This window comes from Rhinopithecus roxellana, chromosome 13, assembly GCF_007565055.1.
Source record: "Rhinopithecus roxellana isolate Shanxi Qingling chromosome 13, ASM756505v1, whole genome shotgun sequence".
Classification (NCBI taxonomy): Eukaryota; Metazoa; Chordata; class Mammalia; order Primates; family Cercopithecidae; genus Rhinopithecus; species Rhinopithecus roxellana.
In genome coordinates, this window is record NC_044561.1 from 98,840,394 (window position 1) to 98,864,717 (window position 24,324).

Below are 24,324 nucleotides of genomic sequence, written 5' to 3' on the forward strand. Positions count from 1 at the left end.
CTACCACACCCAGCTAATGTATTTTTATTTTTTGTAGAGACGAGGTCTCACTATGTTGCCCAGGCTGGTCTCTAATGCCTGGCCTCAAGTGATCCTTTTTCCTCAGCCTCCCAAAGTGCTGGAATTACAGGGATAAACCACCACCAAGCCTGGCACAATCCCACTTTTAAAAAACGTATTGTCGCAATGATATATCCATTAGTTCTGAGGCAATTGACATTTATTTTGTATCAGGTAGTTCCAAATTCATCCTCTTATTTAATTTTTACAAAGGCTTCACGAGGTAGGTGGTATTACACCCAGTGCATGGATGAAGAAACTGAAGTTCAAAGACATTAAAGGATTTTCCCAAAGACTCTCATGCAAGGGGCCGTGCTGGATTAGGTCTTCTGTCTCTCCAAGTTCTACATACTTTACCACTCTGGCCCACTGCCTCTGACATGCTCCACTTCATCCCAAGACCTTTCTGAGTTTAAGAAGAAAGCCCAGCACAACGTGTGCAGTGGACCTCAGCTGGCCATTCAGATGGAGAAAGTTTGTTTTATTGAGAAACAGATTTCCTCTCAAGCACAGCAGTACGAAGGCTAAGAGGAGCCTCCTGCTTCCAGACAGACTGCCAACTTGCGGCACATAAGCCCCTCTTCTTTCTCCTATCTTGATGGGCTAGGAAGCAGTCAGATGCCTTGGTGGCACTGCCCTGGAGAACAGTGAGATTGTGGGGAAATGACAGCCTGGAAGGTCCTCGACGTGTGGACGTAGGTCCAGGGCCAGCCCAAGGGAGTGTAGATATGAGATTGGATTGTGGAGTACTTGCCCTTCCCTTCAACATGGGAATGCAGGGAAAATCAATAAGTAATAAAAAGAATGAGCTGTGGCTAAACCCCTATAGCAGACACCCCAGCCAGATCCCTGGGAATCTCTTTTACTGGCTGTGGCCAGCGTCTCACATATCTCTGCAACCCTTTCCAGAGGATGACCCCTGGGCAAGAAGTCCTGCTTCTCCTAATGCACAGCTAGTGTGCAGGGTATGGAAAGCTAGCCCCCTTACCTCCGGGAGGGACAAACTCTGGAGTGCACGTCACACAACAGAGCTTCCTGGGATCCAGTTGAGAACCGGCTCCAGTGGAATCCACATCTTTGCTTGGCATCATCCGCCGCCTATTGCTCCCATTTGGTTTCTCCTGTACGCCCCGCCCCAATACATCACAGCTCCAGAATTTCCTTCTCAGGCTCTGCTTCTGGCGAACCTGACCTGTGACAAAAGCTAACATTTATAAAGCCCGTATTACATGTCGGACACTTGCCAAACAATTTGCATGGGTTATTTGGTTGAATATTCATGATGCCCATGAAGCAGGAGCAATTATTCCCATTTCACATATGAAAACACTGAGAATCTGAGAGGTTAAATAGTTCCCCCAAGGTCACACAGCGGATGTGGAAGGGCTGGAGTTTGAACCTTGGCTATCTGGTTCTGAGATCCTCACTCTTCCATGCTATTTTTTTTTTTTTTTTTAAAGATAAGATCAACTTCAGAGGGAGCCTTGAAAAAGCAGACAGCAGAAAATGTCTCGAAAATCCAAACAAATGCCAGGATCACTCAGAGGGAACGTGGAAAAGGGTAAAGGCACAGCTCCAGCTGACAAGGGGAGTGTTAGAGAAAGCAGGGACTCCAAAGCCACTGGGGCCACAGTCCCCGGTGACAGCTCACTGCCCTGCCCCAGGCCTTGAGCATGGGGCTGTGGCAAGGTGAGATCTGAAGCTTAGAAAATTCTATAGCTGTACCTTTGAGGCAGCAAAGACAAACCCTGGACCTTGAGAAAATGTCCTTGTTTAAAAAAATAAAAGCACACATTGAATGCCATCTGTATGCCAAGCCTCAGGTTAGGTGCTGTTGGTCTGAAAGTGCTCACGGCAGGGTGAGGCCTAGCAATTGCTCCAGCCTACTGCCTCTGGGTGCCCGCACCTCATCCTCCTGTTTTTGTGGGTCTGTTTCGACCCCAAACTGCCTGCGGGTTCTGCTCCCAGCCTTTCTCCCTGGGCCTTTGCCTCTGTGGTCCGGGCTCTCAGACTCTGGTCTGCTGGCCCTTGTCTGGATGCTACCCACACCACAGGGTTGGCTGAGAGCTGTCTCTGGTCCCTTGATCTGTCCTGACAGGTGCCAGTCTCCCAGGGGACTTGGTCAGCTGACCATGGGACTCACCGTGGTCCCTAGGAGTACAAGGAGGTCCTCCTCCCCACCACTCCATCAAATGGGTTCTAACATCTTCACAACAAAGCCAGAGGCTTTCTGTCCCACCTTCTATCCTTCCGGCCTGGTCAGTGTCCATGAGACACCCAGGACTGGGGAGGCCCCCTCTGCTCTGGCCAGTGGCTGGGCAAGGCTGAAAGCTCCCCATGTCAGATGTGTAGCCAGCAAAGAGCTCCCCACCCCAGGGGCCAGTGGTCAGAGCCATACTGTTTGTGTGCAGCTGGACACTGTGAGTGGCCTTGGTGGGGACAAGTGGGAGGGAAGAGCTGAAGAAGAGTATGGGGACTTGCAGCCGGTTAGTCCACTTACTTTGAGGGTGGTGAATGTTGGGATTTTAGGAGCTTTTAAAAAATGAATGTCGAATTTGCATACTGTAAAATGTATAAATTTTGAGTGTAAAAGGTGAAAAAGGTGTTTGTGCGTGTGTGCACCCATGTAACCACTACCTGAATTCAAAGATAGAGGCTTCCATCCCCGACAAAGTTCTTTCCAGTTAACAAACCCTCCCACTCCAAAGAGAATCACCTTTCCATCCTCTGTTGTTGTAGGTTGGTTTTTGGTTTTTGTCTCTTCTCCAACTTCGTGTGAATGGGATCATGCTGTGTGTGCTTTTTCGTATCTGGCTTCCCTGTGAGATATATCCATGTTGTTCTGTTTCAATAATTCATTCATTTTGATTGCTAAGTAGTATTCCATTGTGTGAATATACCTCACTCTTATTATTCACTCACCTGTTGATGGGAATTTGCATTCTTTTTTTTTTGATATGGAGTCTTGCTCTGTCTCCCAGGCTAGAGTGCAGTGGTGTGATCTCAGCTCACTGCAACCTCTACTTACTGGGTTCAAGAGATTCTCCTGTCTCAGCCTCCCAAGTAGCTGGGACTACAGGTACGCGCCACCACGTCCAACTAATTTTTGTATTTTTAGTTGAGACGGGGTTTTGCCATGTTGCTCAGGCTGGTCTTGAACTCCTGACCTCAGGTGATCTACCCGTCTCGGCCTCTCAAAGTGCTGGGATTACAGGCATGAGCCCACTGTGCCCGGCTGGGAATTTGCATTCTTTTTTCCAGGATGGGGCTTTTATGAAGAAAGCTGCTATGAACATTTGGATACAAGTCTTTGTGTAGACACATGTTTTGATTTCTCCTAGGTATATACCTAGGAGTGGGATTGCTGGCCCATATGTTTAACTATTAGAAACTGCCAAATGGTTTTTCAAAGCCATTGTACCATTTTGCACTCCCATCAGCAGTGAGGAGAACTGGGAATGGATTTTTAACATGCCTCATTCTCACTTAATCTTCAGGTCTGAACCCAAACATCATTTCCACAGGAAAGTCTTCCCTTGCCCTCCAGACTAGGAGAAAACCCCATATTTTATATCCAGATCCCCTTGTTAACGGCCCTAATCACAGATGAACTAATTAAAGACCTGCATGCATTGTTCAAGTCTGCTCAGCTGCTGGCCTGTTTGAGGCTCCTTGACAGTGGCCTCCAACCCTGCATCCCCAGGCCTGGCCGCCATGCCCAGCACAGAGATAGGCTCAGCCAATGTTTGTTCCCAACAGGCTGGCCAGTCAGGTAGAGCCCAGCATCCTGCAACTTAGCTGCCCTCGTTTTGGTCCTGCACGTAGGGTTCGCTGTGTTCTGTTCTCTGGTGATTGCCCTGTTTCATTTCTCGCCACTCCCCTGCTCACAGTCTGTGCTAGAGCTGTGTAACTCTTTTCAAAGGACCTCTTGTGGGATCTCAGACAACACAGTTCTGAGCTTAGTGAACTCTTATAGAAAATGCAAATATTGTTCTGGCATGGGGGCTCAGGCCTGTGTAATCCCAGCACTTTAGGAGGCTGAGGCAGGTGGATTACTTGAGGTCAGGCGTTCAAGACCAGCCTGGCCAACATGGCGAAACCCCATCTCTGCTAAAAATACAAAAACTAGCCAGGCATGATGGTGCGGGCCTGTAATCCCAGCTCCTCCGGAGGCCGAGGCAGGAGAATCACTTGAACCCAGGAGGCAGAGGTTGCAGTGAACCCAGATCGTGCCATTGCACTCCAGCCTGGGTGACAGAGCGAGACTCCATCTAAATAATTTAAAAAAAAAAAAAAAAAAAAAAAGAATAAAGAGAAAAGAATATACAAATATCCAGCCCTAAAAGATAAAATCCTGGTTTCTGCCAAAAACCTTGATGATGCTCTGTTTTCTTTCACTGAATTCAACATGTTTTCACATAGAAAACATGTTTTCAAACACATGTTTTGTAGAAGCTCAGAAAAGACAATTTTGGGCCCAGTGGGTACTCATAGAAAGATACAAATATCCAGCCCTAAAACCTAAAAGTAAGGTTTGTGCCAACAAACTTGATAACGTACTGTTTTCTTTCACAGAATTCAACATGTTTTCATGCAGAACAGTTTTCAAATAAATGTTTTGTAAATGCTTAACAAAGACTTTTTTGAGCCTAATAGACTCAAAATGATGCAAATATCAAGCCCTAAAAGCTAATAGAAAGCCTTGGGCTTACAGAGCTAGAAAGAGATGACAAGTTCTGCCCATGCCACACGGTCTGGTACAGGTTTATTGGGGCACCTTTCTCTGCTCCATTCTCTCACTTTTTCCTGGACTCTGCCCAAGTCTCATTTCTAATGTCCCAGGACCAGTTATGTGTCTGCCTTTGAGCTCCCATAGCAACTCCCCAAGTTCCCTTTAAGCATCTGATGTTTCCCCATTACAGTAGATTGTGGACATTCCAGAGCAGGACATCCTAGGATTTTTGCAAATCTCATTATACATCATTCCCCTATAAAATTCAGTAAAGCTTGATTAGAAAACACAAACGGCCTCTCTTTAGGTCTTGAACATATACTCCAGGGACAGCCATTTATAAAGCTCCCAAGGCATACCTGAGCCTAGCACTGATGCCACCCTAGTGCCAGGCCTGTCTTCTAGGGCAGATCAGACATATTGTGACGATGCCTCAGACAGGTATTGGACATCTCCAAGAGCAACAAGTTCAGCTCCTCGTAGACAAGTGTGCTCTTTAAAAAAATTCATTATTTATTTATTTTTTAGAGTCAGGGTCTTGCCCTGTGACCCAGGTTAGAGTGCAGTGGTGTGATCATGGCTCACTGTAGCCTGACCTCCTGGGTTCAAGTGATCTTCTGCCTCAGCTTCCTGATTAGCTGAGATTACAGGGATGCACCACCACACCCAATGAATTTTTAAAATTTTTGCAGAGTCAGGATCTTGCTATGCTGCCCAGGCTGGTCATAAACTCCTGGGCACAAATGATCCTCCCACTTTGGCCTCTCAAAATGTTGGGATGACAGGTGTGAACCACGGTGCGCCACAAAGAAGTGTATTCTTATGGATGAAAATGACAGTAATATTGGAGCTGAGACCAAGAAGAATTGTCACCTGAATGAAAACATTGGGAATGGATTATTGCATTAAGCTCTTAGTGTCTTCTTACTCAACACCAAAATGAGCTCCTGTGACAGCAGAGATCAGATGCTAAAATTACCCTTCCAGCCAGTTTCACCAATACTTGTTTGTAGTCATCCATTAAGTAATCCAGACAAGCTTGAAAGAAATGATGTCATTGGCACAAGTTGAATAGCACAGAGGCATCTAAAAGCTGAATTAGGAATTCCCGTGGAAGAGGCTCCTCCAGAAGAAACCTATTATCTCGCATCAACTGGCAACAAAATTCAATCTGATGGCATCTGGGGAGAACATAAAACTGATTATGTTTTGTTTGTGAGAAAGAACAGAACTTTGAATTCAGATCCCAGATCCCAGTGAGACAAAAAGCTATTTTCAGTGTGTCAAAGGAAGAGCTAGAACTTCTGAAAAATGTAGTCATTGGTGAAATTAAAATAGCTCCATGGTTTCAAGTTATTATAGAGACTTTTCTCTTTAAATGGTGGGATAACTTAAATCATTTGAATCAGTTTATTGACCATGGAAAAATAAATAGGATGTGGATGTGGAGATAAATGATTAATAAAGTACTGAAAACTTTCTCTACTTAAACTTAGAATAAGCTGGGCACAGTGGCTCACGCCTTGTAATCCCAGTAATTCGGAAGGCCGAGGCAGGCAGATCGCTTGAGCCCAGGAGTTCGAGACCAACTTGGGCAACATGTTGAAACCCTGTCTTTGCTAAAAATAAAAAAAATTAGCCAGGCATGGTGATGCATGTCTGTGGTCCCAGTTACTCGGGAGGCTGAGGCGGGAGGATCGCTTGGTCCTGGGAGGTCGAGGCTACAGTGAACCATAATCATTCCACTGCACTCCAGCCTGGATGATAGAATGAGATCCCGTAAAAAAAAAAAAAAAAAGAAAAGGAAAAAAGGCCGGGCATGGCGGCTCACGACTGTAATCCCAGCACTTTGGGAGGCCGAGGTGAGTGGATCACCTGAGGTCTGCAGTTTGAGACCAGCCTGGCCAACATGGTGAAATCCCATCTCTCTAAAAATACAAAAATTAGCCAGGCATGGTGGCAGGTGCCTGTAATCCCAGCTACGTGGGAGGCTGAGGCAGGAAAATTGCTTGAACCTGAGAGGCAGAGGTTGCAGTGAGCCAAGGTCGTGCCACTGCACTCCCGCCTGGGTGACAGAGTGAGACTCCATCTCAAAACAAACAAACAAAAGAACAAACAGACAAACAAAAAAAAAACCTCTAAACTTAGAATAATTTGAAAAAAAATTGGCTCCCAATTAGAACATTCATATGCCACCTTGATAGTTTATTTGTGTGAAAAACACATTTGCTTTCTTTTATATCACATATACTATATATATGCGCTGATCTTTGTAAAAGACATGTAAGAAAAATCATTGTAAAAAACAGAGAACAAATGAAAATTAATTTAACTGTCCAAACACATGTTCATGACAAGTTTGGACAAGTAAGTGAAGCTCTTCACTTTTCACATGTTGCAACAAACATTTTGAGAACATTTGTAGAGTGCTTTTCTATTTTCCAGGTGCTTTATACATAATTTAATTTTTATCATAGTTCAGAAAAGTGTTCAAAGGAAACTACGTGCTTAACTAACTCAAAACAGTTCTAATTAACTTTCCATATTAATAGATTAGACTGCTAGAGCAGATTCAAGGACAATTAAATGGTATATAAATAATGCGTCCTGATTTCTATCTTTCTAAGCTGACTTTGTGGTTTAATCATTCTGGAAGTATCACTTGATACTTAAAGTCACCCATTGCTTTTGGTAATGACATTGGTTAGGTTAAACATTCTTTTAAGTAGTATATGCAAGTTAGTCAGGTCTGTATTTTCAGAATTACATTGAACAGAGAGGATATTCATAAAATGGGAATTGAGTTGCACTTTGCAGCAGGGTTTCTTAACCTTGGCACTGTTGACATTTGGGCTGGATATTTCTTAGTTATGGGGTTCCATCCTGTGCATTGTAGGATGGTTAGCAGCATCTTGGGTTCTACTCACTGAATGCCATTAGCTCCCCTACCGATGACAACAAAAATTTCATCAGATATTGCCAAATGTTCCCAGGGAGACAAAGTCAGCACTAGTTGGGAATCACTATTCTGCAAAGTCAAGTCATCTTGTAGGGAAAAAAAAATAACAGAGAGAAAGGTAGTGTTAATGTTAAACAGGTTCGGATGATGAAATATGTACATATCAATGTTTAAAATTTAGCCTTGATTAATGCACTTTTTAAAAGCTTGGTATAGATAGATTTCTCAAATTTTAAATCTTAACACAGCTTTATTATCCTTAAAGGTTATATAATAATGTGTAATGAGAAAAAAAAAGTAAAAATCTGTTTCTTATGAAGCTGAATGTTTTATAGATTCAATAGAATGATTCATGCCTTGTTAACCCTGAACAGTTAATTTATAATTTCAGGAGAAACTATGTAGCAAGTATTTATTTTATTGAAAAGGAAAAGCAACAAAAATTACTACATTAAAAAAATAAAGCTACGGAAATAGATCTGCCCCTAAAATAAATGACTTCACCCTGAAACAGGACTGAGTGGCATTAAGCATGACTTTGCCCAATTCTGTAAAGCCAAGTGATGCCGCGTAAGCTGGCACGCAGAGGCCTGAGAAGATGTCCTGGAGTAGGAGGGATCCTGGGGGCGCCAGATCCACCTTGGGAGGAGAAACAGGTGAGACAGGTGGTGAGGACAAGAAGCCTGACACAAAGCAGAATCCAAATGGTACCTCTCAAGCTCATCAACGTGCCAGATTTAACTCATTCTTTTTTTTTTGAGACAGGATCTTGCTCTGTTGCCCAGGCTGGAGTGCAACAGCAGGATCATGGCTCACTGCAGTCTTGACCTCCTGGGCTCAAGCAATCCTCCCATTTCAGCTTCCCAAGTAGCTGGGACTACAGGTGCATATCACCACGCCTGGCTGAGTTTTTATTTCTTATAGAGATGGGGTCTTGCCATGTTGCCCAGGCTGGTCTCAAACTCCTGGCTCAAGCAGTCCTTCTGTCTTAGCCTCCCAAAGTGTTTGGATAAGAGGCATGAACCACCGCACCTAACCTAGACTTTAACTCTTAACCTTCTTTTTCTCTGCCATTGCTCCTGCAGCTGTGGCTGCCTGCAGTCCATCCTGCCCCCAGCAACTACAGTCATCTTTAGAAATGCAAGCCTGATCATGGAATCCACCTTCCTAACACCCTTCAGAGCTCTCCTTTTCCTTACACCCTTGCTATGCAAAGGGTAGTCCATAGACCAGCAGCATCAACATAATCAGGGAGCTTGTTAGAAATGTAGAATCTAGTCCACCCCAAACCTGCTGAAGCAGAAGCTGCATTTTACCAAGATCCCAGGGAATTTGTGTGCCCGTTATAGTTTGAGAAGTGCTTCCCAAGATACATAGGGCAAGCAGCAGGAGGGATCTTTGCAGATCTTGCTCCTTTCATTCTCCAGCCTCATCTTTCACTCTCCTCCATCTGTGCCCACATTCCCATTGTACTGGACCACTTGCAACTTCTTGACTGCACCACAGTCTTGTTTCCTTTTTTGCAGTGATTCTGTATCTTTCCCATCTTCACCTGGATGCCCCCATTCATCCTTTCAGACTTGCCTTCTCTAGCAAATCTTTCTTGCTAATTCCCATGTTTAACACAACACTTTTCCATAGTGCATGGTCATTATCCTTTCTGCATCAGACTGTGAGCACCTTGAAGGCAGTGGCAGTGACTCATTCATTGTGGCATCTGTGGATTCCAGTGGACTGCCAGGCATGCAATAGAAAATCAAAAAAGATTTACTGCTAAATGATCCCCAACTCCAGCGGCAGCTCCATGTGCCATTTCTCTTCTGCTCTGGCCTTGTCTCTTCCTGTGTCTACCTGGGGCTGGGCCTTCACTTAGGTGTCTGCATGGAAGGGAGAGGGACCTGGAGGACCATCACCAATCCATCAATAGCCTCCCAGTTGAGATGACTTCAGCTCTGACTTTGAAGAGCTATGATATTGTTTATAGGAGTAAATTAATATGTGTAAAGGCTACAAAGTAAACAGTTAAACTAAATTAATTGTTTTGGAACAGGTCATATAGGCTCCTGAGAGATGATCATTCACATCTCTATTAACTCCACATTCAGTGACATCATGTGGGTAATTTGGAATTGGCTGGGTCACCTTTTACATCATAGAAATTGGCAAATAGTACAAATGAAGGCTCCCTCACCCCTACTCTGGCATAGAGCTGATACACTAGCACACCTCTGGTTATATGTGCATGCATGTGCCACCAGAACAAAACACCTAACAGCAGGCATGTTGCCTCTGTTGCCCACCATTATGGCTCCCGCACGGAGCAGACAGACTCATGGTAGGAACTGAATGCATGTTTGTTGAGTGGAGGCACGAACAAATCCATGAAACGCCCAAGATGAGGCAAAGAAGGACATTAGCTCAAATGTTAAACATAAGTTAGGAGCTGAGATAATGCAAAGAGGAAAAATGTTCTGTAATTCTAAGTAAAACCCATCTCTAAGGCAGGATGCTGCCTATGAGGGCTCCACAGACAGATGAGGGAGGCCTGGGTCCTGCCTTTGGAGAGAGTCTGACAGCTCAACTTTTGGAAACAGCCATCGGCACAGGTCAGCGTCTTCCTAGCTGGCAGGGAGCAGATTTGCAGACCACATCACATATGAAATTCCAGAAGAAACTTCTTGGAGTCTGCTCTTGTGCAAATGAGCCTAGAAAGCCCGTTAACTTTGGGTGGAGGCTTACACCATTTGGCTGTCCTAAGCGGGCCCAAAGCTCAGGAAAACCCACCAGCCCTTTGCTTCCTGCTTCCTCTATTTGTTTTCCCCAGGACATCAGAGGTGATGACATGATTTGGCTTGGGCACCGTCAGGAATAAACGATATTTAAGAGATGTCATAAGTGCCCCCATTTTGTTCTTGATTGCTAAATAGCCCCGAGCCAAAACAGCCAATTAAAAAAATTGGAATCTTAGTTACAGATTTAGAAATACCAGCACAACACAATCGACATGGCTTGCACCTAACCAGGACCCTGCCTGCACCTTAACCTCTGCTTTGTTCTTGAAAATCCCTCTCCTTGGTGCTGAATGTTATTTTTTGAGCATGGAGCTCCTGGTTGCGAAACACCTTTCCCTGCTGGATGCTGGTGTCACCTCTGATAAGACTGTACATGTAATTCTCCCTTGGACACAGGGTGCATGGTGTCTCCTCCCCCCAATCAGTACCTCCCCTCTCCCTCTCCACCACCCACCTCTCACGACCCAGGGAGGCCAGCTGTGTGAGTTCCTCCTGGCCTTGACCTGCCTGCTTCCAGCTTCCTCTAGTTCCTCTCTGGCCTTCTGCCAATTTCCTTCCACAGATTATGGCCAAACCTGTTGGAGTCAAAACAATTTGCATTGTTTAAGAAAGCAATGCTTTCTTGCAATACTTTCTCACAAAAGGGTTTGCATTAAAATAAGATCTGGGAATCCCCAGGACGAATGGGAGGGTGGGAGGGGCGGATGGAGGGATGAAGCTCAGTTCAGGGTTCGGGCATCTTGGAGGAGACGGTGACACATGTTAGAAATGTAGAATCTGGGGCTCAGTGCAGTGGCTCATGCCTGTAATCCCAGCACTTTGGGAGGCTGAGGCAGGCGGGTTACTTGAGGTCTGGAGTTCCAGACCAGGCTGACCAAAATGGAGAGACCCCATCTTTACTAAAAATACAAAATTAGCTAGGCGTGGTGGCGCATGCCTATAATCCCAGCTATTCGGGAGGCTGAGGCAGGAGAATCGCTTGAACCTGGGAGGCAGAGGTTACAGTGAGCCGAGATCACGCCATTGCACTCCAGCCTGGGAAACGAGTGAAACTCCGTCTCAAAAAAAAAAAAAAAAAAGAAAAAGAAAAAAAAAGAAAAGGAATGTAGAATCTGGTCCACTCCAAACCTGCTGAAGCAGAAGGTGCATTTTACCAAGATTCCAGGGAATTTGTGTGTCCATTACAGTTCAGTCCAGGGTACAGGGATGACACTTGAGTATTGGGGGGTGAACTCTTTTTGGGGGTCGGCTTAGTGCTGACCAGGAAGGTCCCTTTAGAAGGGGCATGGTCAGTGCATGGGGCTCATTTCAGTCTGAGGCCTCTCACCCAATACCAGAGGAACATATTCTCCCACCCTCTATTTGGGGTCTGGGGCTCAGTGTGGGAGGGAGGACTTGGGGCTTTAGTGCTCTGGGGGTGGAATCTCGGTCGCTTCCCCGTGCATGCTCCTGCTCCAAAGTGAGGCTCCCTAAAGCCATGGGCCCAGGGGAAGGCTCTCATTTGCCAAAGGAAACAGCTGAGTCTATTTTTCCGGGGCAGTCTTTGGATGATCTGGAATGTGCTTTGAGATTTCTCAAAGGCATAGTATTTTAGTCTCATTTTTGCAGGAAACATCTGAGCTATTCCCATTTTGTAGGGATGCATTCCCAGAGGCACGAGGGTTGGGCTCCCTTTTCTTCCACTGGGGAAGCTGGAAGCCCACTGAAATGGGGTCCTCTGCCAGCACTGAGGATAAGGGATGAGGAGGCCCTCGCTCATCTCTGACTCGTGGTCTCTGGGTAGACAGCAAACTCTTAGCCTCTGGTCTGAGCCAGGCTCACCAAGAGGTCTGTTCCTCAGCAGGGCAGTGTCTGAGCTGGAAAAACTGAATCTGGTCATGATGCCAAGTCTGTGTAAGTCTTCTTGATCACTCGCCTGGCAGGTGTGGTCGGTGACAGTGCTGGTTACACGAGGGCACACGAGCCCTGCTGTCACATTTCAGTAGAGACTCTGGTAGACTCAGGATGTGGATGTGCCATGCACCAACACAGAGACAGCTTAGGGTACACGTGTCCATCCATCTACAGCTATGATGAAAAAAGTCTTGGGTGAAGGAACAAGATGTGACCACATCATAGGTACCATGTAGGGCCTGGAGTCCTTGACCCAGTCAGCCACCACCCCAATCCAGTCACTTGTTGTCAGAAAGCTTGAGGTAGAGAGTGCAGGCAGCTCAAGACAAACTTAAGGCCACTGCCTGGGACACCCTATTAGGACCAGAGGGTGGAGTTTCTAGACATTGTCAGGCATATCTTAAGCAAGGTGGGGTGTGAGGGGTTCCAGGGAAATGCTGATTGTCTGCCAGGGCCTGGAGGGGAGGAACAGCATGGGCTACTTTAATAGTGTTCTCAATTCTCTGCTCCTTTTGAGCTTTTGGATCTAGAGGGTATTCTGGCTGGAATGCAAATACTTGCATGTGGAATTTTAGTAAAAGTCAGTAAAAAGGCCAAGGCATAGCCTCACCTCAAGCCTTCCCAGTGGCTGGGGTGTGTGGAGATGTGCAGACACACCACCATCTGAGTTGGAAGCCTGCACACTGACTGCCTGTTTTCCAGGCTTCTCATGCAGATGTTTTGGGCCAAAGACCAGGTTTAGAATGAGAATTGCTAACAGTTTTAGGAGGATTTTCAAATGGTCCTCATGGCCAAAAGTTTTGGAGAGTTTTAGGTGTGCCATTTGCAAAAGAGAGAAGATGCTTAGGCAGCATTTGTAGAAAAGGTGGCTTCTCATGCTTAAATGACAGAAACTCTTCCAAATTAATGCCATAAACAGCTGGTGGGAATAGGATTTGCTCCAGTTATGTGTGAACATAACCCGGTCATGGCTGGTAAAATTTAAATTACACACAGGCTTTGTTCCAGAAAATTTGCACGTGTGACTCTATTCCACAGAAACAAAACTACCAGACTGCAATGTAGTATGTACAAGGATGTTTATTGTTTGCAGTGGCAAAAAACTGGAAGTAATCTGAAGGCCCATCAATAGGCAATGATTCAATCAATCGATACATCTGTATTAAGTGAGATTATGTAGCAATCCAAAAGCATGAGCCAGCTATCTACATAGCTGTTGTTCCAAAGAGTTTCATGATGCAATATTAAGTTAGGTAAGCCAAATTGCAGATGAATAAGTATTTTACATACATAGTATTTTAAAAAGGCATAATCAAGTTAAAAAACCCTCACTTATGTATCTGAGCACAGTTAAGCTGGAGGCTGGAAGGAGGGGGCGGGACTGGGGAAGATGGGTGGGGAGGAAAGAAAACAAAGAGTAAGCAGGGCATGGTGGCTCACCCCTGCAATCCCAGCACTTCGGGAGGCCGAGGTGGGTGGATCACCTGAGGTCAGGAGTTCGAGACCAGCCTGGCCAACACGGCAAAACACTGTCTCTACCAAAAACACACAAAAAAATATTTCTGAGCTTGGTGGTGGGCACCTGTAATCCCAGCTACTTGGGAGGCTGAGGCATGAGAATTGCTTAAACCTGGGAGGTGGAGGTTGCAGTGAGCCAAGATCATGCCACTGTACTCCAGCCTGGGCAACAGAATGAGACTCTGCCTCAAAAAAAAAAAAAAAAAAAAAAAAAAAGGTATAGAAAAATGAGTAAAAAGCATTGAATGAAGTTAAGGAAAAATTTAGAATATAAAAGCACACCTTTTTTATTGTGCATATGAACGTTTATATATGCAAGTGGTTAAGAACTAGGAAAGTACAGGGGAAGCAGCGAACACTGACTCAATCAGATGCTGGGATCGTTGTGTTATTTTGGTTTGGAATATCTGTTGTAATTTTCATGTCACTTTTACAATAAACTTATATTTTAAAAAGTCAACACTTAGCAGGGGCTAAGAAAGAAATGGTTGGCAAAATTATTCACACTGCAAAATGACGATATCCAGAAAATTTCCGAAGCCCCTCCCAATGTCTTGCACGTAGTAGGCACTCCATGCCCCTTTGCTAAAGTGAAAAACCAGGCTCACTAAGCCTTTATTCCACACCATGATTCATCTACTTGAGCAAGAATGTTCAAGCGTGCACGCTTTCGATGAAAAGCTCCATAAACACATTTTGCATTTGAATCACCATGTACACATTCACGTCACGCCCCACTGAAATCTGGTTGCTGGGACTATTAACAGAATGAGAAAAGACAGCAATGACAGAAAATGAACGACATCATGGCCTAAGCGTTTTCACATCAGGAATGAAGTCATTTGGCTGACGTGGCTGCACGTGCTGTTGTAATTAAACTTAGGAGAGCGAGGAAGTGAAATGTCAGTGTCAGCCTCTGAGTACTTTTTCTTTCTTTCTCTCTTGCCATTGTTATTATTTTTTAAATTCGAAAGCAGGAAATAAGCTTAGAGGATATGTTCTGTACTTTTTTCTCGCTCTCTGATCTAGAATTAACAGGACTGTGGAATCAGAAGGCGAGTGTAGCGCTGGCAGCAGCGTGAACCCCAGTCCTGGCTGCAGGGTGGACGTCTCCTCCATGTGCCCAGTGTAAGGCTGTTTCTTTGTGCTGCTCTGCCCCCAAGTCCTCCACTCACTTTCAATGTTAAAACCTTCTAAATGTGTCCTTGAGAAGAACACTGATAGCGGAGGGGACTCAGCACAAGAGATGCCCTCATCAGCACTCATGTTCTGAAATGCTTTGGATAAACTGTCTGATAAAATGCATGTTCCCCGCTTACAAACTCTCTTTAAAGGAGAATTGATAATATTCAGTGGTTGTTTTCTCCAAATATAGTTCAACAACTCCTGGGAGTCTCTGAGAGTGGCCTAGAGCACCTGTAAGAGCCTCTTAGAGCATTCAATTCATTGTTTTACATTTAAAACAGATTTTAAACATTATTCGTATTTTGTTATATATATATTTAGCTAATAAGATGGTGTATCAATTCCTGCTTATGGCATGGATTGAGTTCTTTATTGGGTCTCTCTAAAGACGCAGTTTTTTTTTTTTTTTAACCTTTTTGGTGAGTAATTGTATTTTTGTAGTGCTAAGTGGTTTACAGAGATGATGGCCTTCACCAGGCTGCCTTGAAAGAACTGAGAGACTTTGGATAGAACACAGATATAAAGGGATTATATTTAAATATACTCGTATGGGTGCACATAAACCATGCACGTAGGGTTAGGGGAACATTAGAAGCAAATATGCCATTAACATTTTTTTTTCTTAAATATATGCAATGTTTCAGGGATGGGAACAGCAAGCACTTATCCTTCTTTTGAAGAAAAAAAAAATCTAATCCCAGCACTATGGGAGGCCCAGGTAGGTGGATCACCTGAGATCAGGAGTTTGAGACCAGCCTGGCCAACATGGTGAAACCGAGTCTCTACTAAAAATACAAAATTAGCCAGGCATGATAGCATGCACCTGTAATCCCAGCTACTCGGGAGGCTGAGGCAGGAAAAGTGCTTGAACCTGGGAGGCAGAAGTCGCAGTGAGTCGAGATTGTGCCATTGCACTCCAACCTGGGGGACAAGAGTAAAACTCTACCTCAAAAAGAAAAAAAAAAAAAAAAAAAAAAAAAAAAAAGAAGAAGAAGAAGAAGAAAGAAGCGAAAGAACATATTCATGCCACAGACACATCCTGCTGTATATGTGGTCTGCTCTGGGAATCAGCTTTCAATATTTCCTTACAATATGATTTCTGGGCCTTTGTCTAGCTTTATTTCTATTTTATTTTAATTCCTTTATTCTGTTTTAGTTTAGTTAGAAGTATTAAAATAGCCTCCATGTACCAAAGTACACAGCACCAGCTCAGGTGTTTTCATTTATTTCTAAACATGGAGCTTCCACAATTTCATTAGAGATACATGTTTGGATGTGGGTCCCTGTGAGCCATAAAGTGATCACGAGACAGCTCTGGAACTGGACAGAGCAGAAAACCTGGGGTTAGACAAGCCAGGGTTGAATCCTGGCTCTGCCACTTTTTAGCTGGTGATGCTGGGTGCACTACTTCAGCTCTCTGAGCCTCAGTTCCCTTATCTGTAAAATGGGAATGCACCTACTTCTAAGAGTTGTTGGGAAGTGCTGTGAAGCAGGTGGCGCAGTGCCTGACGTGTTCTTCTCATCAAGCATTTACTACTAATCTAGTAGTAGTAATGTATTCAGGGAAGGGAATAGCAAGCACTTACCCTTCTTTTGAAATAAGAGGCTCTGCTAGGGGCTAAGAATGGAGTGATAGAGACGCTCTGCTAGGGGCTGAGAATGGAGTGATGGAGAAGCCACAGTCCCCCATCTATCAGAACACAGGCACATACCAGGGCGCATATGTGGGAGCGGCATTTACAGTGCAAGTGCATCGCTGCTCCTGGGCACCTTCAGAACACGCGTGGGTTTGGGGGAGAAGAGCTGGGTCACTTGCCGGGATTTGCTTGCTGCTGCGCTCTGCACTACCAGCCTCCTGGCAAGCTTATTTCACCATGAGCCAGATGAAAGCCAGCAGGCAGAGGAGCACTGGCTGGTGCATGGTGACCCGAAGTCCCGCGCCCCTCTCCAACCAAAACTCGCAGCGCTTGAGGGAGCAGAGCTCCCGGACCAGCCGCCAGAGCACCCGCTGGTGGAGCTTGTTGTCCGGCTTCTGGAACTCCCCCTGGTTTGCCGCCTGGGTGGCGTTGATGCAGCCGGTGACAAATACCTCCTTGGTCACGTTGGCCTCGGAGCAGCCGTCATAGTGGATGCCATCGGGGAACTGCCAGTAGTTGGCCTCGTAGTACCTGTTACCCTCCGCTCCGAAGTCGATGTTGAGCTTGCGGCCTTGCTTGATGAAGGCTCCCGGGGGGTTCTCAGCCACCTGGGCCTCAGTGATCTGGGCAGTGCTGGGCAGGGCCTTCCGGTTCCACTTGATTCTGTGCTTAATGCCCCTGGCCTGGACCACGGAGAGGTGGCTGAGGAGCAGCATGCAGACAGTGGCCAGCCACCACCGGCTCAGGTGCTGCCTCATTGTGTCAGAACCTGCCAGAGAAACAGCAGGGATCAGCTCCCAACCAGGCTCCCCGGGGCTCCCCTGCCCCCTCCCGAGTGCAGGAGACTTTAAGGAAGGAATTGCATCCTTGTGCTGTTTATGTGGTCTCAAAAGCATAATTGTTTCCCGATGTTTGGGCTGTGCAAGGTTAACTCGAACACTGAGCTCCTTTGCTATTGCTAGGATTACATTCATTTAGGGCCCTGGTCCCGGTTTTCCTAGACAGACAAGAACGGCAAAGGGCAATTACAGAGGCTTTGAATATGCATGGGAAATAAAGGAGTGGTGACTTAATACATGTAGGTTTTCTTTGATACTCCCAAGTCTTTCAAATCAAGAAATCCCTGGGAGGAAAACACAATAGAAGAGTTGGAATCAAATGCTTGTGGGCATGGACTATATGTGTGTGTGTATGCATATACATATACATATACACACATATTTTAGAGACAGAATCTGGATCTCACTCTGTTGCCCAGGCCCCAGGCTGGAGTGCAGTGGCGTGATCATAGCTCACTGCAGCGCTGAACTCCTGGGCTCAAGCAATCCTCTTGCCTCAACCTCCAGAGTAGCTGGGACTACAGGCGCACACTACCACACCCAGCCAATTTAAAATATATTTTGTAGAAACGGGGTCTCACTATGTTGCCCAGGCTCAAGTGATCCTCCCACTTCAGCCTCCCAAAGTGCTGAGATTACAGGCACGAGCCACTGTGCCTGATTTTAGATTGTACTTTTAATCTCCCCTCTTTGTTCTTTATTGCTGTGAGCTGGCACTGTCTTAGGTGCATTCTTCCATCTATTCTGAGGAATTCACTGGCTGCTGATCCTAAAGACCTTTGCAGTAATGAGAGAGAGAGGAGGAGGAAGGTAGGGGAGAGGGAAAGATGGAAACGTAGTAAAGGGACCCCTGTCTCCCCTATGTCCAGGGGTCAAGTGTGCTCCAGGCATCATTTCCAATCTCACGCCTGGGGGACAGCGTGACCATCTGCTTATCCTACTGGCTTTTTGTTACATACTGTCTTCATGCCTGCCACTGTGTTAAGCCCTTCTATCACATTGCCTAACTTAATTCTCACATGAAGTAGGTACATTATTATCCCCATGTTATAAATGTTGTCCTGGGATTCAGAGAAGTTAAGTAATTTACCCAAGGCTGCACAGGGGGGAGGTGGCACACTTGCACTGGGCTCTGTCTAATGCTGCACTGCATGTATCCACTAGCCATGCCCCACTGCCCATCTGGGTTTCAGGAGAAGACAGTGCTCACACACTGTGCTTTTCACTCACTGGGCATGATGCCCCCTGAGCTGGGCAAAGGGCAAAGGGCAGGGCCCTTGAGGAATTTTGGAGAAAATGAGATGAAAGGGAAGACAGGAGGGCCTGGGGGCACACCAGGAGGGTCCCGGGTCAAGGTGGCCCTGGGACATCCGAACACTGCCGCTGATGTCCTGGAGAAGCCTCTTCACCCCACCCCTCAAGGTTGCCTGTCACATTCGGCTCCTGAAACTACAATAGCCATCGGGAAATCCACTTCCCAAGGCCGACTGTCAGGGCATTCCAGCACCTGGGTCTTTGTCTGTGTGGCTCAGGGAAGCAGAAAGAGTTCCCAGAGCGGAGCTTGCCTAAGCTGTCTCCTAGGTGAAGATTTACTGTGAGGCTGCGGGGACCCAGAGCCGGAGGAGGCGGACAGGGAGCTTGTTTAGCCCCTCACACACCCTCCACCGACCCCCCTGCAGCATCCCTAAAAGTGGCGAATGTTCCTCCGTTAAAATGTTCAACTCTGATGCCACATTGGTCCTTATATTAAAAAAAAAAAAAAAAAAAAAGGCAAAACACAGCTGAAGTGATCTCTAGAAGCACACCCAGTCATTTCTAGAAGCCTGTGAAGAGGCCTCGCTGACCTTTCCTTGCTCGGAGACATCACCTCGTCTCTGTCCCAGGGTGGTCATGAGCACCTAGGGCCCCCTCACCCCACTCTCTCTGCCCCCTGAGCACAGTCAACTCAGACTGGCTTTCTCCAAAGAGATCCAAGCACTAAGCAAACATTCATTAGTCTCCTAAATAGCGGGCCATACTCCATTTCATTCCTTTTTTAAGGAGAAATCTTAAATAAGAATAATGGTATAATAGATCATTTCAGGTGAGTCAAATAAAAAAATAAAAGCACAGCATTCTTGAGAAAGAAATTAATTTTCATAGGCAGAGGCTTAAAGGCCAAACAAAATCCCAACCAACAAACCTAAAGTAGCATTTTATTGTAGCACCAGCTTATAGAAAGGCAAGCCCAGTGATGACTGAATATCCTCGCAAGTCTCCCCTGAACTTGGGACCCATTCCCGATGTGGGAGTAAAGAAATCCTTGCATGATTTTCAGTCCGGAGTAAAGCCTTGATAAGAAACCAGCAACTCTGACCACAGAAGTGGCCCCTCACGTACCTTGGCTCTCTCTGGAGTGTGCCTCTGGAGCCTCGAGCTGCACAGTCCCCCAGCACACCCTCTTGGCAGCCAGGTCCGCCCAGCTATATAGGAGCTGCATTCCTGCAGGTCTCCAAATAAGGCAGCCCTTCCCTCCCTGGCAGGACCAATCAGGGCTTCCTGGACCACTCCTTCATCCTGAGAAGGATGGACCTTCTCATCACACTTTACTAAGGAAACTACGTGAAAATCTTGATGAAGTTCAGCAAGACTTGAGAGGTGCCTTTTAGAATTGGAATTAGGCGTGTTAGAAGGAAAATGCTTTTCCCATCAATATCTATGACAGATGTGGCTTCAACAAGCCTCGCTGGACATGCATAGTGTCCTGCACCTAAAGGCCAGCCTCGGACAGCAAAGGAGTCTTTGCTGACAGCCTCTGTGGGGAGGTTTAGCTCAGAAAGAGAGCAAGCGTTCACCTGGACCACCACGCCCCGAGGGTGGGACCAACAGGGTGTGTGTGTGTGTGTGGCGCGGGGTGGGGGGATCACACTTTCATCCGGTAGTGGGGAAACAGGACTGGTAGGTATGGAGTGGAAGACACGTGAGAAGGCTTCCTGGCATGTTGGGCCGGGAATGCTTGAAGGACTGAATTATCCCAAAGGTCAATACAATTAGTACTGCAAGGCAAAGTTAAAAGTGAATTATGGAGGCAAGTATGGGGCAAGATTTTCCTGTAAACAGAAAGCTATTTTTATGCTGAACGTGAACCCGGTTAGTGTTCACGGTGGATTCGCGTCCGAGCACTTTTGCAAACCAAATTAAACTGTTGTTACCAAGAAGGCCAGCAGAGGGCGCCAGAGAGCAGACAAAGACTGCAGCCTATCAGTGGGAAACCGGGGCTTCAGGGCTCTGGGTGGATTTGGGGCCTCCAGTTGGGCCTTTCTTTCTCTTCTGCCTTTAACATTTGTTTCATTTCCCCACTTCTTTGTTTTTAAAGAACTTTTCTATTTCCTTTCTAGAACCACAGACTTTTTGTGCTTCTGAATACACACAGAACAGAAACACAGTAGTGTAATCTTAGCACAGACTGTTTGCAAAATGGAGATGAAAAATTAAAAATCTCCTAATATTTCAGTACCCAGAGACAAATGTTAGGACAATTTTGTTTAACATATAGATGTTTAGGGCCAGAGTGTTTAGAGCTAGAAAGGACTCAGAATTCTCTGGTCCAGCTCCTTTGCATGGTGAGGTCACAGGCCCAGATAGGCTCAAGGTCACCCAGCCAGGCTGGCAGTGCAGCCTTGGCGGGCTCGTTGTCCCATTCTGAACTCTGTGTACTGTCCCCCTGTCTGTTCCCACCAGACACAATCATCTCCAGCCCCCTCCATCCCTCTTCCTCCTATTCTCTTTCTGAGTAGGACTTTACCCAGAGAATGGTGGGAGGTTGGTTTAGAGCTGACGTGGCTGCAGATTCCTCTTGTTAGTGAACAAAAGGCTGTTTACAAAGGCACAGAGGAGTGTGGAAGACTGAAATTGCTGGAGAAGCAGGGAGGAGCTCTGGAAGCTGAAACAAGGCAAGAAAACAATGAGCAGATGTGGAGAATGTGGAGCTGACCCAATCCTGCCTCGCATCCCTCTTCCCTGCCTGTAAAGATCAAACAGGCCAAGGAATTAGTGTGAGAACATTCATTTCTTCAAAAGAACTGAGAGACCAGGGCCAGGTGAATTATACTATGTTACATAAAGTGGATTACATTATATAGTCTGGGTAATAGAATTGTGTACGGATCATCTTTGAGAAAGCAGGGAGAATGAGATGGAGACCAGGGATCTGGGTGTTCCATGATGCAGGGGTCTATGATATAGTTCTCTAGAATGCATAAATAATAGAAAATTATGCTAATTTCTAAAAAAGCAGCAGGGAATGGGAGAATTCTAGAATGCATGAATGAGTCATTATTTGATCAATTTCCTGCTTTGATTAGACCTTGGACCAGTTTGAGAGCATTTATAAGTGAATACAGTGATTGTTTGAATACAACCTACCAGGCCAAATGAACTATACCAGGGAGGTTACTGTTTGGGAAGATGACCCACCATATTTGTGCCAAGAAAGGAAGAACACAAGAAGGATAAGCCGGGTTCCATTGCTGGCCCATGGCTTAATGGTAGAGAAATAGCTGAAATGTGATTTGAAAAATAATACTTATTTAGCTGTGTAGCTACCTAAACAGCTGTTACAGTCCAAATGTTGTGTCCCCTCAACAACTCATATGTTGAAATTCTCACCCCCAAGGTAATGGTACTAGGAGGTGGATCTTTGGGAGGCGATTAGGTCATGGGGTGAAGCCCTGATGATTGGGATTAGTGCCCTTATAATAGAGGCTGAGAGTGCTCCCTGTCCCTTCTGCCATGTGGTGACACAGTGAAAGATGGCCCTCTGTGAACCACAAAGTGGGTTCTCACCAGACACCCAATCTGTTGGCGCCTTGATCTTAGACTTGCCAGCCCCTAGAACTGTGAGAAATAAGTATGTGGTGTTTATAAATCACCCAGTTTATGATATTTTATTATAGCAACCTGAATGGACTAAGGCAATAGACATAGTTAATTTTTTCTTTTTATTCAAGTCTGAGGTCCACACAGAAGCTGCACATATTTGCAATGTCCAGCATTATGTTTTTTGTTTTGTTTTGTTTGTTGGTTTTTGGTGTTTTTTTGATGGAGTCTTACTCTGTCGCCCAGGCTGGAGTGCGGTGGTGCCATTTTGGTTCACTGCAATCCACACCTCCTGGGTTCAAGTGATTCTCCTGCCTCAGCCTCCCGAGTAGCTGAGACTACAGGCACGCGCCACCACACTTGGCTAATTTTTTGTATTTTTAGTAGAGATGGGGTTTCACCGTGTTAGCCAGGATGGTCTGGATTTCCTGATCTTGTGATCCGCCCGCCTCGGCCTCCCAAAGTGCTGGGATTACAGGCATGAGCCACCACCCCCAGCCCAGCATTATGTATTTTTACAAACCAAACACACCATTGTAACCTGCACCCAGATTAGGAAACTGAGCATGATAGCACAAAGCTCCTCATGGCCTCTTCACGCCATGATTCCCTCCCCTATACTGACCACTCTCCTGAGTCCTATGCCATAGGTTAGTTTTGTCTGATTTTGGTATTTCATATATATAGAATTATATAGAATATAATCTTCTGTGTCTGTCTTTTGCTCAAATTACATATTTGAGGTTCACCCACATTGTGTGTAGTTATAGATCATTCATTCTATTGTGAGAATATTCCACAACCTACTTATCCATTTCCCTGTTGACGGACATTTGGGTGGCTTCTCATTTGGGATCTTATGAATAGGGCTGTCGTGAATATTCTTGCATGTTCTTCTTGGTGCCCACATTTCTGTTGAATATATACTCTTAGGAGTAGATTTACTGGGTCGTAGAATATGCCTATTTTTCAGCTTTTACGGTCTTAGAATTTGGACTATAGCTTTTCAAAAATCTTAAATTCACCCTCCTTTATGGTTTGCCCACTATTCTCCCCCCAAACCCAGCCAGGAGTCTCCATGTGGTTCCCTTGTCACTTGGCGCAGAGCCGATTACTGTAGTCACCGGAGCCTCCCATTCACACATTCTGCTGAGCTCACAGAAGTTGAAAGACTGTGTTTCATTCCCATGTGTTTGCTTGGCACCTAGCACAGTGCCTGGGATCTAGATGCATCTAGATTCCCTTCATCCCTTGTTGGTCGGTGACGCATACCAGAGGGCAGGCTCAATGGTCCAAATCGCAGTTGGTTGGAATATACAAAAGCAGCGAGAGAACATTTTACAGCGATAAGGGAGACAGTTTTACAGTTGTTACTGTTGTTTTCTTAATCAAGCGCAGCATGTTGAAGACCTGGTGGTAGTTGAAATTCTGTGGCATAGAGTTGTTTTAGAAGCAAAGCAGGAGCCCAGAGGGTGACCGCAGGTTGGAGAGTCAAATGCCGTGCTAATCCATGGATCATTTCCTCTGCAGTTTTCTGCCCTTTCTGGTCAGAGTGCATCAGTTTTTGGAACTTGGCTGTGAGGAATTGACTCAGGGCAGGGAGTGGGGTGGAGTAAGGGGAGGATGGGAGGAAGGTGAGGAAGGGTGGGAGGTGAGGAAGAGCAATAGTCCTTCTGGCTCAGCCGAGACCACTGAAGCATTTCTTCCTCTCATGCGGGCATCACCCAGTGTACGTGGAACAGGATGTTTGTAGGTGAGAAGATAGAAGATGGGGGGCCACTTCTTCGGGCATGTACGGGATGAGGGCTGTGTTTTAAGGCTTCGGGTGTGTATAGGATGAAGGCTGTGTTTT

At 45.8% G+C, this 24,324-nt stretch overlaps 1 protein-coding gene and 1 pseudogene across 1 annotated transcript; one reads left to right on the forward strand and one right to left on the reverse strand.

Moving 5' to 3' along the window:
* Positions 1–5,220: 5,220 nt before the first annotated feature.
* On the forward strand, positions 5,221–6,119 carry LOC104674646 (annotated as a pseudogene).
* A 10,690-nt stretch (positions 6,120–16,809) lies between these two features.
* On the reverse strand, positions 16,810–20,086 carry PRND (prion like protein doppel). The gene is made up of 2 exons (XM_010378944.2): positions 19,995–20,086; positions 16,810–17,545 (listed from the first exon to the last, which is right to left on the reverse strand). Exon 2 carries the CDS (start codon positions 17,532–17,534, stop codon positions 17,004–17,006), a length of 531 nt encoding a protein of 176 aa, XP_010377246.1. The 5' UTR covers positions 17,535–17,545; positions 19,995–20,086; the 3' UTR covers positions 16,810–17,003.
* Between the last annotated feature and the right edge of the window lie 4,238 nt (positions 20,087–24,324).